A 14,720-nucleotide genomic window follows, 5' to 3' on the forward strand; every position below is an offset into this window, starting at 1 on the left:
TTTTCTGGCCTTTGTTTTGGGAGAGAGGGTTTACTTGTGGGCACTTCTGTTTTTATTTGCTGAACAGGCCCAAGTTTTGATCCTGGCCCACTCCTTCCATTTTAGTTCAGGACCATTTGGTTCAGGCCCATCTGGTTCAGGACCAGGTATTGACAAACTGGCTTCAGGCCCTTGACTGGGTTGAGTTTGGTCATACCCCTCACTGAGTTCAGGTTGCTTAGTGGCCCAGTCTAAAAGGTTCCCTTCCACCACTTGAGGTTCATCAACCCCATGTAATACATACAGGTCAATACACCTGCTTTTCATTGCTATTTCTCCCATCTCTAACACCTCCTTATCTCTGTAAACAATTCTCAAACCATCATCTAGTGTCTTCCCAGGAATAAGGTAAAATTTTTTATCAATTACCCTATAAGTACCACATTTTTTGGCCAAATCTTCTTAAAAAAACCAACACAGTTCATCAAGATCAACAGGGAAGGTCCTCCCACCTCCACCAATGTATTCCATACCCTTACCAGTTTTTTTGAAAATTCCCCCATGCCAAAATCTTAAGGTCACAACTTCCATCACTTGCAAACTACAGTAGTAAATGAAACAACAAGAAAATAATCAACATTTTGCTTTAACAATTCAATTCATGGAGCATAAAAAAAAAAAATGCAAACCACAAAAATTCAACCTTTACTAAACAGAAAAATTTCCAGACCACAAAAATTCTACTTCGTTGCTCAAACTAAGCACCATCGGAAAAAAATTCAAGCTTTATAAGCAAAGAAGTTGAAGAAAATTCACTTACTAGGGTTTAGCAGCTTCAAAATCGCAAAACTTGTCTGCACAGTAATGGCGATGGAGGAGGAAGATGGAGGAGGAAGATGAACAGTTGAGCGTGTTAAGTTTAGGGGAAAAAACTTTAATGGGTCTGTTAATGGCCAACTCCAAAAAATTACTTTCATTAAACACATGTGGGCCCTTGTTTATGACCTATGTTTCCAGTTATAAGTCACACAGGACCTATAAAAGTTAGGACCCCACATAGTTAGGACCTCCACAGGTTAATCCAAAGTTGGTACCTTTTAAAAATTATCGGCCATAGTTCAGACCTCTCTTGTCAATTTTTCCTTTTGTTTATCATAGGATGTAAAAGATTTCATGAATTAAAATTTATTTATCAAATTCATCTTTTTTATGAGAATTGAAAAGTGTTGGTTTGTTTGTCTATAAAGAAGTAGAATTTTCCAAGAATACACGAAAAAAAAACCCTAGCCTCCCCTTTTTTTTTTTCTCTCTCAAACCCTAGCCTCCCCTACCCCTTCTTCATCAATTAGGAGCTGTCATGGATGTTTTCATCCATGGTAAGCCCCTTTTCCCCTTTTATTTCCAGTTTTTAATTCATTTTCTTGTTTTGTTCAATAAATTAGTCTATCTTTATGAGATTTTCTCAAACCCTGTTATGGGGTTTTTAGTTTATGTTTTGGAAATCTCCTTCTCCCCTATGGGAGTTGTGAGTATGGTTCTTTTGTTTTTAGGTGTGAGAAATTTTTCTCATTGGTTGAAGTTCGAGACGCAACATGAAGGTATTGGAATCTCGGATGCGGTCAACCTGACTCGATCAAGAATGTTCTTCCCAAACTATATCAGAATGATAGACTTCCTCATCAATAGCTGCTTGATTAAGCAAATACAAGAGGGCTGTGCTGTATTGTTCGATCTGATTCATTGTAGTTTCTTCGAAGACGAATTTGATTTAGTCTTGTTTAATTGTATCTTGTTTTACTTTAATACCTATTGTAGATGCCGTTTGGCCTTCAATTAATGAAATTTCTCTTTCAAAAAAAAAAAAAAGAAGTAGAATTTTCCATGAATTTCTATTTATTGTCTTATTTGTGTAGGAAATTACATTTTGTGTCAACCAAATAATAAGCTCATCTTACTTTGTACGAAATGAAAATTCCTATAATTTCCTTTGCTAATCAAGCGTCCCCTTACTAAGCAATTTATCTTTGTACAATTGATTATGAGTAGGACATCTAGGAACTATTTGAATTGCAGTCGCACCTTCTATAGAATTGCTATGGTAATCACATATATAATAATAGAACATCTATCACACATGTGTTGATCATAATTTTGTGAAATTTTTCTTAGGTACCTTATTTTTGGAGGAAGCAAAGCAATAATGTATTATGCCATTTTCCTTAGTCCTATGTTTATATAATTAGCCACATGCCAATTTTTACTTATCTACTCAAATCAACAAAATATTAGAGTTGGCCATAACTTGCATTGATGATTAGTATCATGCTAACAATAAATAGGTTAAAATCACTCAGCCCAAATTTAACTTATTATCCATGCCCACAAAAAGTGTCCAATCATTTAAACATGTTTGTAAGATAAAATTGTAACCTAACATCTTTTTTTAAAAGGGTAATTAAATGTCCTTAAAAAAATTTATAGGAAAAAGAATTGAACTATCACCTTCAAAAAGTAATACGATTGAGTTTTAAAAAAATTGTGGCAAAAATGTAGACCTTAATGCACTTTTTCTTCAAAATTGCTCTGAAATTCTTCTCATAAATGTTTACTTAATACTTTTACAAGAACTCCTTACAAAAGAGGTGGAAAATTAGGAATAATTCTTACAAGGAGTGCAAATTGAACTCTTATCACATGGGTGAAAAAAAGTCTTTACAATTACAACGTGAATCTTGATCTTAATTTTTTTAATACAAAAGTGAAACCATTTAATAAAATTTCCTTGAAGGAAGGATTCCATATATTTTTTCATCCCAAAATATAAAAGTAAACATAAGGTTAACGTAAAATCTCAATAACCCCAAAATACTAAAATGAAATTTGTGAAACCACACAAGATCAAGTAAAAATTAAGACAAATTTTTTATATATTAAATTTCAGGTGTTTTCAAATTAGTACATACACACGTTCTTATGATAAGAACCATACTTACGATAAAGACGAATGAATATGTACTAACACAAATGTATATATCATTTGGCTTGATATCCATGTAAATGTGTTTTATTCGACTTGTTATCTATATACATTTAACTTCTTATTAATATACATGTATAAACCATACTTCGTATACCAGCACCATCTAATCGTTTGTTCTAAGTGAGCTGGGGGAGTCGGAAGAAATCCCAAATTACCAGAAGTAGCTAGAAAGAAAATAGAATCTAAGCATACAAAATTGTTGCAAACCCTAAACCCAAATCTTCATCGACACTCAATTTCCCTGCAATCTCTTTTACAGTCAACAGGTTTTGCTCTCTCGACCTTCATCAGTTTGTTCGTTTCGTAGTTCATGTCGAGCTTCTCAATTTTGTTTTTTAAGTTTAATATCATCAATCCATATTAATGTCAAATTTCTATGTTTGTTTGGAGATTTATATCTAACAATTTATAGTTCTCAATCAGTGTTAGTTGGAGGTCTGAAAAACGAAGATGGATGCTTTTATCTTACCCCAAAATTCGGAACTCTTTTGTTAACTTTAATTCATTTTTACTTTAAAAGGTGGTGATTTTGAGCTTATTAGCAATCATAATTTTATGGATTTTTTTTTTCATTTTCCTCAATTTTTGTTTATATTCCCTTGAAAGTTATTGGGAGATTGTATAGGGTTGCACCAGGTGCTTGCACAAATGAATTATGTCGATTTTTTTTTTTAAATAATTCAGCTGGTTGATTGTTCTGTTGGTTGATGACGCAGGATTTTTAATTTCAATCTAATGCATGTTGATAGTGTTGTATTGCATTCATTTGGTGTAATGCAAATACCCTCTTTTGTCAAAATATAATTGATGATGCTAATTGTCCTTTTACCCTTGTTACCAGTAACTGAAGTTTAGGAACAATGGGGATCATAGAAAGGATCAAGGAAATTGAAGCCGAGATGGCTCGGACACAGAAGAATAAGGCCACAGGTGTGTGTGTGTGTGTGTGTGTGTGTGTGTGTGTGTGTGTGTGTGATGAGCTTTTCAGAGATATTGTGAATTGAAGCAGATGGTGCACATGACATTTTTATGCTTTTTTCCTTCTTAGTAGAGTGGGTACTTACTAATTAGTTATTTATTTGTTGATACTTGAGAAAAGAAAGAGGAAGTACATAATTGGATTTGGATCTTGCGCTGCATTTCCTAATTTAATGCTGCTGAGTTAGTTCTGTTACTCCGACTTTATTCGTAAAGTTCTGTTGAAAGCTATGGGGAAGTTTAGAGTTTGGTTTCTTAAGATGGTTATTGAATAGGTTAATTGTTATTTCAGGTCCATTTGTTATTGACATATATTTTGATTATCCGTTGTGTAACTTGTGTTGTATTAAGAACTTGCTATTTGTTTGTTTTTAGAATACCATCTGGGTCAACTCAAAGCTAAGATCGCAAAGCTCAGGACACAACTGTTGGAGCCTCCTAAAGTATGTAATTTCCTGAGAATTCCTCCCTTTTTTCTGACGTTTGAGTATTCTGGATATCCTGTTAAATTTTCTGTTCACCACCGATTGCCACAAAAATCTGAGTGCCTCTCCGTACTATTTAAAATTTTCAAGTCTACCTTGTTACTTTTATTTCCTATGAATTTGACTTACAAAGCTTCTCCTACCAAGTTTCTCAGGCCGTCCTAGTGCTTGTGACTTTATTTGTGCCTCAATTAGTTCTTGATTTTTCATTTTTTTTAGGGGGGGGGGGGTTGATGGAGTAAAGCTTCTCCTACCAAGTTTCTCAGGCCGTCCTAGTGCTTGTGACTTTATTTGTGCCTCAATTAGTTCTTGATTTTTCATTTTTTTTAGGGGGGGGGGGTTTGATGGAGTATTAAATATCATTGAAAGAGACTTAGTCTATCTCTATTAATCTTGAGACGACAGATGTAAAATTAGGCTCTTCCGGCATGGGCATTGCTATATTTATAATGTTTTAAGTTGAAACACAATTGCTTTCTTGGATATCAATACTACATTTCTCTTTTTCTTAAGTAAACATGTCCTCCAAGAAGGGATTGTTCGTATACACTTTGTAGATTTCTAGATGAACTGTTCCTTTTTTCCTTTGGTCCTTACTTTCTAGATAGTTTGCTATTGAGTTTGTTTGCATTTGGTTTTAAATGTTATTTGAACCATGTATCAGGGTTCTAGTGGAGGAGGAGATGGTTTTGAAGTCACGAAGTTTGGGCATGGGCGTGTTGCACTTATTGGATTCCCAAGGTTTTCCATCTTCAGGACCTATTTATTGCTGTTAAACATTGTCAATTTTTAGCTTTTCTAAAACAATATAATGGTATTCATTTTTCTTAGACTAGACTTTGGGACCGTGTCATACACAGGTTAAAATTGGTTAGATAATTATTATATTTCTTTGTTGATAAAAGTACAAACATCGTTACATAATAAGTCATTATATAATACAAAAATTGATCCAAAATATTATAAAACGAGTCTATGTATTTGGTACTATCAACTACTTTTCATATTCTCTAGAAATTCTTATGTTCTATGATTGTATAGTTACCTATAAATTATACAAATATTATATGGTTAGCAGTATCAAACATTTTAGGGAAACTTGGCATCTAGAAGAGGTGTGAAGTGCCGATTCCCCGATTAATCTATTCGGCTATATATATATATTATTAGATTAGATTAGATATGCCAATGTGGAAAATCTAATGGCTTGTCATGGTGCTTTATACAAAAGTTGTAGCTATTTGCAGCAAAATTATGTTAGCATATTTTGAAGTTTACAAATTTTTTATAGAGTATTAAATCTTATGGTGGATTAATGCTTACTATATGTTCTTGCTGCAGTGTGGGTAAGTCAACGCTCCTAACCACACTTACTGGAACTCATTCAGAAGCTGCATCATACGAGTTTACAACACTTACCTGCATTCCTGGAATAATACACTATAACGATACTAAGATTCAACTTCTTGATCTTCCTGGAATTATTGAGGGTGCTTCTGAAGGGAAGGGGCGTGGAAGGCAGGTAACATATGACTCACATAAGACCACAATTTTTTACATTTGATCGTCAGCCGCTGCTTCTGATAGTTATTGTTGGTGTTTCTGTTCTAGAATTTCAATCTGATTTAACTACTTATCTTCTTCAGGTCATTGCTGTGGCCAAATCATCAGATCTGGTACTAATGGTCCTCGATGCCTCAAAAGTGAGTAATTGAAACTTTGACATGCACACAATTCCTTGGAGCATGTCTATCTCATACTGTCTTCTAAATGAAATGGAACATTATCTGCATTATTGCATTTCTATCGGCAGCATCTTGAGAAAGCATTTCAGAATGTCCAAATGGCTTGTCTGAGTTTTTCATTCTCACCTTTGTATCTCACAAATCGTGTACTTGGCAGTCAGCTGTTTCATTTGCAAGTCATGTCAAATTTCTTCATGTGTTTCCTGATTCATCTGTTTGTTGACTGTTGGCAAAATGTTTTAGAGTGAGGGACATCGACAAATATTGACCAGAGAACTGGAAGCTGTGGGATTACGTCTCAATAAGAAACCACCTCAGGTAAGGCTCTCTTGTAAAAAGCAATTTCAAGTGAGTTTTATGTCTCATATTTGGACTTCTATGCATACTACTGATGAACTTGTGAACAATGAATTACCACTAGATAATTCGGAGCCAACCTTTTCCAGGATTCCTTGTTTGCCTATTCTGCTGTAATTTGCTCTGCTATTTTTCCTTTTGCCTTTCTGGCTAACTAAGCTGTGTTGTGGAAGTTTGCAAGTTTTTCTAGAGTATCTCTTCCTGAATATGTTGCTCTTCAGTTTGCAAGTTTGTTAGAGTATCTCTTCCTGAATATGTTGCTCTTCCTTTTTTTGCCCTCACTTCCCTGAATTTTCCCTATATGCAATTTTTAACTGCTTGATCTGTTATACCTCTTAGGCGGTTAGCTTATTGTTTTGAAATGTGTAGATTAGGGAGAAAATGCTCAATCCCTCCGGCCTTATCTTTCCCTTATGGGTCCATTATACACTGTCTATGCAATGGAACTTTTGATATTTGATTCTTTTCCTTGGAAAATTTCATTTGGGATGTCACTTACTTAGATGCCTCTTCATCTTAGTTTTTCTTACTTTTGGTTCTCACACAGTGCTCTTTACCAGATCTACTTTAAAAAGAAGAAGACTGGGGGCATTTCTTTCAACAGCACAATGCAGTTAACACATGTGGATGAGAAGCTTTGCTATCAGATTCTTCACGAGTATAAAATTCACAATGCAGAGGTACTAGCTTAAACTTTGCACTAAGCTCTTAAAGGAGATTTGTATATTATGTAGATTTTCTCCTATGTGGACGTCGCACGCTCAATTGATGGTGTGATATTATCAAAAATTGCTCTATAACCTCATTGATATCCCCATTGGGCATTGGTGCTTTAAGATTGACACCATATAAACTATCACTGCTTGAGATCTTGTTAGCAACAGTATATTGCATTATTGTAACCCCATTTGTGCAATGTTAGTACAGAGTCATATCATCAAATATATGTGGGACGTTATATATATATGTGTGTGTGTTATGTTTTGTGCTTATGCTGCATTTCAGTCACAAGAAAACAAAATGTTCCTTTTGCTGTTCTTTGTACAATATGCAAATTTTTATGCTTATAAAATAATTGAGAAGTAGAAGATTTACCAGTTGCAAGATTTACATAACTTTGTCCTTTGATTGGAAATGTGTGATGAAATGTTGCTTGTGACCAACTCTTGAAGGATTTGTCCTTTCTTCTACAATTGGTTCGAGGACATTTCTAAACTCTCATTCAGGGTCCTCGCAAGACAGGGTACATATCTTTTGACAGCATATCTTTAGCTGTTGAGTAGCGTCGTTGTACTAGATTAGAGGTTTTTTTTCCGAGAGGTACTAGATTAGAGGTTAGCTGTTAAGAAATTATTGTTAAGGTAAAAATTAACAGTTGGATTAGTAGAAGAGCAAAGAAAAACAGTTATTTTCTGCTCCAAAAGCTTACTTCTTTTAGCATTTCCACAACAATGCTACCCCTAAATACTATTTCAGGACACTACCTTCCACCTTTAGTAATGTAATTTGAGTATAAAAGGTTTAGAATACCAAGGATAGCCTGCTATTCTTTTTCTTATAGTTTATACAAATTGGTCAATGGCAGCAATTGAGCGGCCACCTTTAGATTGGACTTCATGGCCGATATTGTAAAATCTTACTTAAACTGTGCATTGAGAAGAGTCTCGTTTTGTTTCTTCTTTCTGAATTCAGACTCTAGAGAAAATAGGGGGAGCTGAAGGTGGCCTGTCTTCCATGATCCATCTCCATCTCCCCCCCGCCCCCGCCCCCTCTTTCTCTATCTCTATCTCTCTTTTCAACGCATTCTCTCTCTGTTTTGCATGGAGGGCTCAACCAGAATAAATCAAAGAAACGAGTTTCTTAAATGTTGTCACAGTCATGAGCTCTATAGTTGGTGCTTGCTACACTCTGAATCCGAAAAAAGGTTCAATCAAAGCTTTGTGATGTGGTAGTTTACTTGACGAATGTTTACCTTGATTTTATGTGGACTTTTAGGCTTAAATAGGCTTAACCAGTGTTACCTAATTCGCTTTGCTGCCCACAAACCTCGGTTGCATCACTTGTTCGAACTTGTGGTATGTTTGTGTGCCAAATCAATGTGATCTGCAAGTTGGAACAGCAAAGTCGGCATACTAAACTCATACCCGTGTCAATGGTTGAAGTTGCAATGTGAAATGCAACACGTCAGAAACCTGTTAGATTTAGGGTTCAAATGGTAAACACTACACCTTTAAATGTTAGGTATAGAGTATCACTACATGAAGATGTTACTTGTTGCCTGTTGGGGATTTAATTTAGAAGGGTGAGCCAAGTTGGTTTGTGTGATTGATGAGTGCCAGGCTGCCCACAATCTTCTCCGACAAGAGCAGGCTGTAACTGGTAGATTTGGAGAGGTTATGCTGTTTTGAGAGTCACGTGGGTGAAAGAAAGGGTTGTTATATGAAGTACTGCTTTTCATCTTATTCTTTTTGATTCTCACTTGCTCTTATTGACTTTTCTCAAATGAGTTACCTGTCTTCAAGAAAGGAGCAATAGCCAGTAGGTACCGAAAGCTGAAATGTGTCTACCTCATTTAACTTCAGTGCGAAGACTGTTGCTAATTATTATTGCTAGAAATCATAAATTCCATTTGCTAGTTGTAAGTGAATAAGAAATTGATAGTTTCTAGAAGTTACCAACTGAAATTAATTATACATATATTAAATCTATCAGCAAATCACATAATATACTATTACGAATTATAATTGCAAACGACATACCAAAGTAAGTTTCAATCATGTGTAATAAGTTTTAATCAGGCCCAATAAAGTCCAAATAGTCAATGATCAATAAATTTGAATTAAAGTCCTACTATGATTATTATATTAGTATTATATTTGTAATATTGTGTGTTATTTTATTACTCATATTACGATTAACTGATATGTTATCATTCAAAAATTTAATTATAGTACCGTTATGATTAAATAGTACTTATTATATTTGCATTATTATCTATTATTTTAATACTCATATTACTATTGGCTGATTATGTTATTATTAAAAAATATTATAATCATGGTCATATAAGGTTAACAATAATAATCATCATAATTATAATATTTTGCAATTCGTTGTTAAATAGCTGGATATAACATGTTTTCGTTACTAATAACAATGAAATATATAAATGTGTTAATTGATTTCCTAATATTGCTTTATGAAATCAAAGCAACACTATTAGATATATTAATGGTGAAAATTGTGTATAGGCAAGTATATAAATAATATTTTTTTTGTTAAAATGTTAATCATAAGAGATAGCTAATAATTACTATTTTTTTGAAGGATAAATTTTAATGATTATTATATTATAATAAATTTTGAGGGATAATATTTATGTTATTACTCATCAATTTTTTTTGTTAAATAAGGTCAAATAAGTTCCAATCAGGTTCAATAAGGTCTAGTAAGTTCCAATCGAGTCTAATAAGTTTCAATTAGGTCAATAAGTTTCAATCAGGTCCAATAAATTTAGTTAATATAAGTTCAATTCAGTTCAAGGTTATTCAGGTGAATAGAAAGCATCCTCAGAAGTCCCTCAAATTAGGTACATCATACATCTCTTTTTCTAGTATAGGGCAAAAAGATCAACAAGTACATAATATTAGATGAAAGCAAACGAGTTTAATTATAGCCGGTAAAATAGACTCGTACTAGTTGACACGACCTAAAATACCCGATCCGAGACCCGTTTTCCACTCGAAAAATAATGAATCGGAATAGAACCGAGACTCGAAATAATCCGACTTGAAAGCAAAATAGACTCGAATATGACCCGAATTCGAATCTATTTGACTCGGAAGTGACCCGACCCAAAATTGACACGATAATGGTCACCCGAACCCGAATCGAAAAGTTGTCATATTAGTTATTTTTTAAACAAATTTAAGGAAAAAATGTCATGAAATACTAGGTATGATTTAGCCAGTGTCCATTAATTATTTAACTTACTCCCATTAGTGTTATTTGTTTATTTATTTCCGAGATTGAAAACCTGATTTAACCCGACCCGAAATCTCATGGACCCTAGACGGACACCGTACTCGACCCTAACACAAAGTGGACCCGATTATGACCCGATTCGTAAGTTCAATGGTTTATATATTTAAGGTTGTTCTTAAATGTTGAACATTATACTGATGGAATAAAGACTCGTAGGGTTTCAGATATCAATAGTCTATAGGTTCACTAAATCTACACTTTTCGATCTCATTTAAGGTGATGATGTTGACATGCGTACTTATACAGTCTGTAATCCTAATTAGAGGTGGCAATGATGCGAGTCGAGTTCGACCCGCTAACTTCTTGATTCGATTTCGAGTTCAGTTTGAGCTCACTCGAGTCTAGTATGAACGAGTTGGGCTCTCTTGAGTTGAGTTTTACTCCCTTCGGTCTGTATTAGTTCACCCGTTTTGATATTTGACACTATTCATATACATGACTTTGACTATCTCTTGTAATTTATATTTAAGGAAAAATATAGTTATGTGAGAATTGAGATCTTGTTGGATTCGTCTCAATGTGTATTATCTAAATATCAACTTTTTGTAATTTTTGCTTATCGAAATTTAGAGATATTAAGATTCAAATTAGTGTCTCGGCAAATGTGCCCCAAAGAAAGGGGTAAACTAATAAAGTTCAGAGGGAGTAATTGAGTTGATCTCGAGCAACTCTCATCTGATTAGTGCCTTTAGGGTAGAAATCATGTTGGATTTAAGCATTCTATTTTTGATTGTAAATGATAAATGTGCTTTTGGGGTTCTCACGAGTTTTCGAATCATGTACCGAATAACTCAACATGACAACATTTCTAGTCGAGCTCGAGTTCGATTCAAGCTCACTTTGAGTTGAGTGTTTACTTGACTGAGTCGGACCCGAGTAGCTCGTGAGTTGTCTCGTTTTATTGCCGCCCCTTACTCCTAATTAAGGACTAGTATATTGCAACATGTAACTCAGGACTTGGAATCACTATTTATCTCCCAAGTAGCTAATAGATTATTGATAGTTCGTAAGGAGAGTTGGAAAATCTAACACCAATAGATCCAACTATTGGTTATCCAACAAAAATAACCCCAACTGTAAAAATATACAAAAGTAATCCCAGCTATTGATTTTTGCTGACAGAATTGAATTAATGAGGACATGGAGATTCTTGCAAGATCAAGTATAGCCTTAAAAACTATTGGCTCATTTTTTGTCATCTCGGGCTTTCCGTTATTTTGGTGTGTTATATTTACCGGAATTTTCACCATCAGTTTCATAATATACAATTTGGTAGCATAGTCAGGAGTTAGACTTTAATTGCTTTTTTATTTTTCTGTAGTCAGGTTATATTTGTAGGACCACCAAATTAGAAGTTCGATTAATTTTTGTAAAATTTTCCTGTACTATAAAAGTTCATGCTACTACCTGCATGAATTGAACTCTGTAAAGAGTTGTTTTGGCCTTCTTTTTGACAAGCTGACTTGTTTCCATTGGCTGCAGGTGTTGTTTCGTGAGGATGCAACAGTTGATGATCTGATTGATGTGATTGAAGGGAACCGTAAATACATAAAATGTGTATATGTATACAACAAGATAGATGTCGTTGGTATTGATGATGTTGATAGGCTTGCAAGACTGCCGAATTCTATCGTCATTAGTGCCAACTTGAAGGTACCTTTTAGCTAACATATATTGGTAGCTTGCTACCATTGTTAGCACAGCAGGATCAAAAGAGTCGTTCACTTTGTTAGATAGCTGAAGTGTTGAGGCACTTGCGATACAGCACTTCTATCTTTTAGGTTTAACTAGATTTGGGACCGGTTAAATAATTATTATGTTTCTTCATTGAAAAATTTACAAAAAGCTTTACATAAAATAATTAAAAGGTTTTACAAATACAACAATTGATCCAAAATTAATATTATGGAAAAAGTTATGTGATTAGTAGTTTCAACTACTTTTCGTATTCTCTAAAGATTCTTATATACTGTGGTTACCTATAAATGTTATTATATGGATAATGGTCTCAAATATTTTCCAATTTCCATATGATATATAGTTTACTAAAAAATTTTGGGACATCTAAGCATTCGAAGAGGCGCCAAGTGTAGATTCCTAGGTGACTCTATTTGATTTTATATAGTATAAGTAGATAAGTAGATTAGACTAGATTAGACTAGACTTATTGCTCTAATTGTCCTTCTGGTGTCTAAATTAGATAAGACAAACAAATGCTTGCAATGTGTTCGCAAAATATTATACTATTTCTTTAATCTAAGTACTATATATATTGTGCAAATACTCTGTATATCTCCTTAACATATCTTCCTGCTATACATTTTTGTTGCTCGAACAGCTCAATCTAGACAGATTACTGGCAAGAATGTGGGAGGAGATGGGACTAGTTAGAGTGTATACGAAGCCTCAAGGCCAGCAACCAGATTTTTCTGAGCCTGTGGTTCTCTCTGCTGTATGTAATACTCCCTCCGTTTCTTTTTAATTGCTACATTTCTATTTTAGGAAATCAAAGCATTAACTTGACCAGTTATTGTGATTTTTTAATAAGTAAAAATATAGTCATGTGTGGTCTTGTTAGATTCATCTTGATGTGTAAATTTATAATATCAAATTTTGTAATTTTTACTTAATATGAATAAGAGATATTAAGGGTTTAAAAACATCTTGAAATACGTGCCCAAACAATGTAGCAATTAGAAAGAAACCGAGGGAGTAAGTATTATGCGCTCTCTCTCTTTCTCGCTGAACATCTGATCTATGTTACTTGGATTGGGAAACTCATGCTGGACATGGTACATTTCAAACTAGAATATTAAAGATTTCTATTTCTGTGGCTCAAATGAAGTGTCATAGTGTCCATACCCATGTCGGAGTATCGAGGATCTGAGTTAGGTACTTTAGGTAAAATGAGGGGTCCGAGTAGCATATAACACTGTACATAAATTCTTGTTAGAGCTATATATCGTTATAAAGAACTTGAACCCAACTTTAATTTTCTGTTCTGTTTGTGACTGCGTTTTGCTATCTAGGATCGGGGTGGTTGCACAGTGGAGGACTTCTGCAACCATATACACAGAACATTGTTGAAGGAGTTGAAGTATGCACTTGTTTGGGGAACAAGTGCAAGGCACTATCCTCAGCATTGTGGACAGTCACATGCTCTTCAGGATGAGGATGTGGTCCAGGTTGTCAAAAAGAAGGTGGGTTTTTCTTTTACATGTCATCCCCAGTTGTTAGTTTATTTTCTCCCTACATTTAGTTCTATTCAGTTGATTAATTTATAATAATCTTGTTTTCTCCAGGAGAAAGAGGAAGGAGGGAAAGGGCGGTTCAAATCTCACTCAAACGCCCCAGCCAGAATAGCAGACAGAGAGAAGAAGGCGCCGCTGAAACAATAGATTGTCTGTGGGATACTGGTGTGATTGTATTCCATCAAGGTTTCAAGATACAAGCTTGAGCTTGTGGTGCAAATGAAGGATATATTTTGAAGACCCTCAGCTAAGTTTTCGGTCACTGTAACTGGATTACGCATTTTTGTTCTCATCAGTTTAGTGTTTCATTTGTTGTAACTTTGACTCATGCTATAGCTATGGATTAAAACGGAATTTCCTGGATATTATCTTGCGCGGTTTTAGTCAAGGTTGTTTGTTTCCCCAAGATTGGATAATTAGTCCTCATAACTTGAAGCGGGTTGAAAAGAACAATTCTATGGCTGAGTGATTGATAGCTCCGGTCTTGAAAACCGGCATAGTTCTTTGTTCAGAACTATCGAGGATTATGTCCTTCATTATTCCTAATACTTGTGTTTAGCCTCTTTTTTGTTAGCTTGTATTTTAAACAGACAACAAAATTGTATACTTTTGGCCCTCAAGAGTTGAAAGGGTCTCAAGTCTTTGAAGCTGCTGTTGATTTCAGGAAGAATGGGATCACTCACTATTGTACAAATTCATCCATCTCTAATATTTGTGTTCCATTTGCCAATTAGATCTTAAAATTTATTGTGGCTCATTTCATTTACTGCCGTATTATTGTATGGTCTAAATATCCTAGGGTCTGTGCTATTCACCTCGTTCTTTCTGAACATTTCTCAAA

General features: G+C 34.5%; 1 protein-coding gene across 2 annotated transcripts; it reads left to right on the forward strand.

Annotated features, from left to right (window-relative positions):
- The first annotated feature begins 3,096 nt into the window (after nucleotides 1–3,096).
- On the forward strand, nucleotides 3,097–14,609 carry LOC104899763 (developmentally-regulated G-protein 2). Of its 2 annotated transcripts, XM_048648083.2 has the most exons (13): nucleotides 3,097–3,285; nucleotides 3,443–3,539; nucleotides 3,861–3,949; nucleotides 4,373–4,440; nucleotides 5,147–5,223; nucleotides 5,824–6,004; nucleotides 6,129–6,185; nucleotides 6,471–6,545; nucleotides 7,145–7,264; nucleotides 12,111–12,281; nucleotides 12,967–13,080; nucleotides 13,658–13,828; nucleotides 13,931–14,609. In XM_048648083.2, the coding sequence occupies exons 3-13, from the start codon at nucleotides 3,880–3,882 to the stop codon at nucleotides 14,024–14,026; spliced, it is 1,200 nt and encodes a 399-aa protein (XP_048504040.1). In that variant the 5' UTR covers nucleotides 3,097–3,285; nucleotides 3,443–3,539; nucleotides 3,861–3,879; the 3' UTR covers nucleotides 14,027–14,609. The 2 variants fall into 2 exon arrangements, with proteins under 2 accessions (XP_048504040.1, XP_048504039.1); XM_048648082.1 differs by lacking the exon at nucleotides 3,443–3,539.
- Nucleotides 14,610–14,720: the final 111 nt, after the last annotated feature.

This window comes from Beta vulgaris, chromosome 7, assembly GCF_026745355.1.
Source record: "Beta vulgaris subsp. vulgaris cultivar EL10 chromosome 7, EL10.2, whole genome shotgun sequence".
NCBI lineage: Eukaryota > Viridiplantae > Streptophyta > Magnoliopsida > Caryophyllales > Amaranthaceae > Beta > Beta vulgaris.

Coding starts and splice junctions, on each gene's coding strand:
- LOC104899763 (XM_048648083.2), top strand. CDS start 3,880: ATGGGGATCATAGAAAGGATCAAGGAAATTGAAGCCGAGATGGCTCGG. Junction 6,005..6,128: donor GGAAGGGGCGTGGAAGGCAG/GTAACATATGAC, acceptor TATCTTCTTCAG/GTCATTGCTGTGGCCAAATC. Junction 13,829..13,930: donor TCCAGGTTGTCAAAAAGAAG/GTGGGTTTTTCT, acceptor TGTTTTCTCCAG/GAGAAAGAGGAAGGAGGGAA.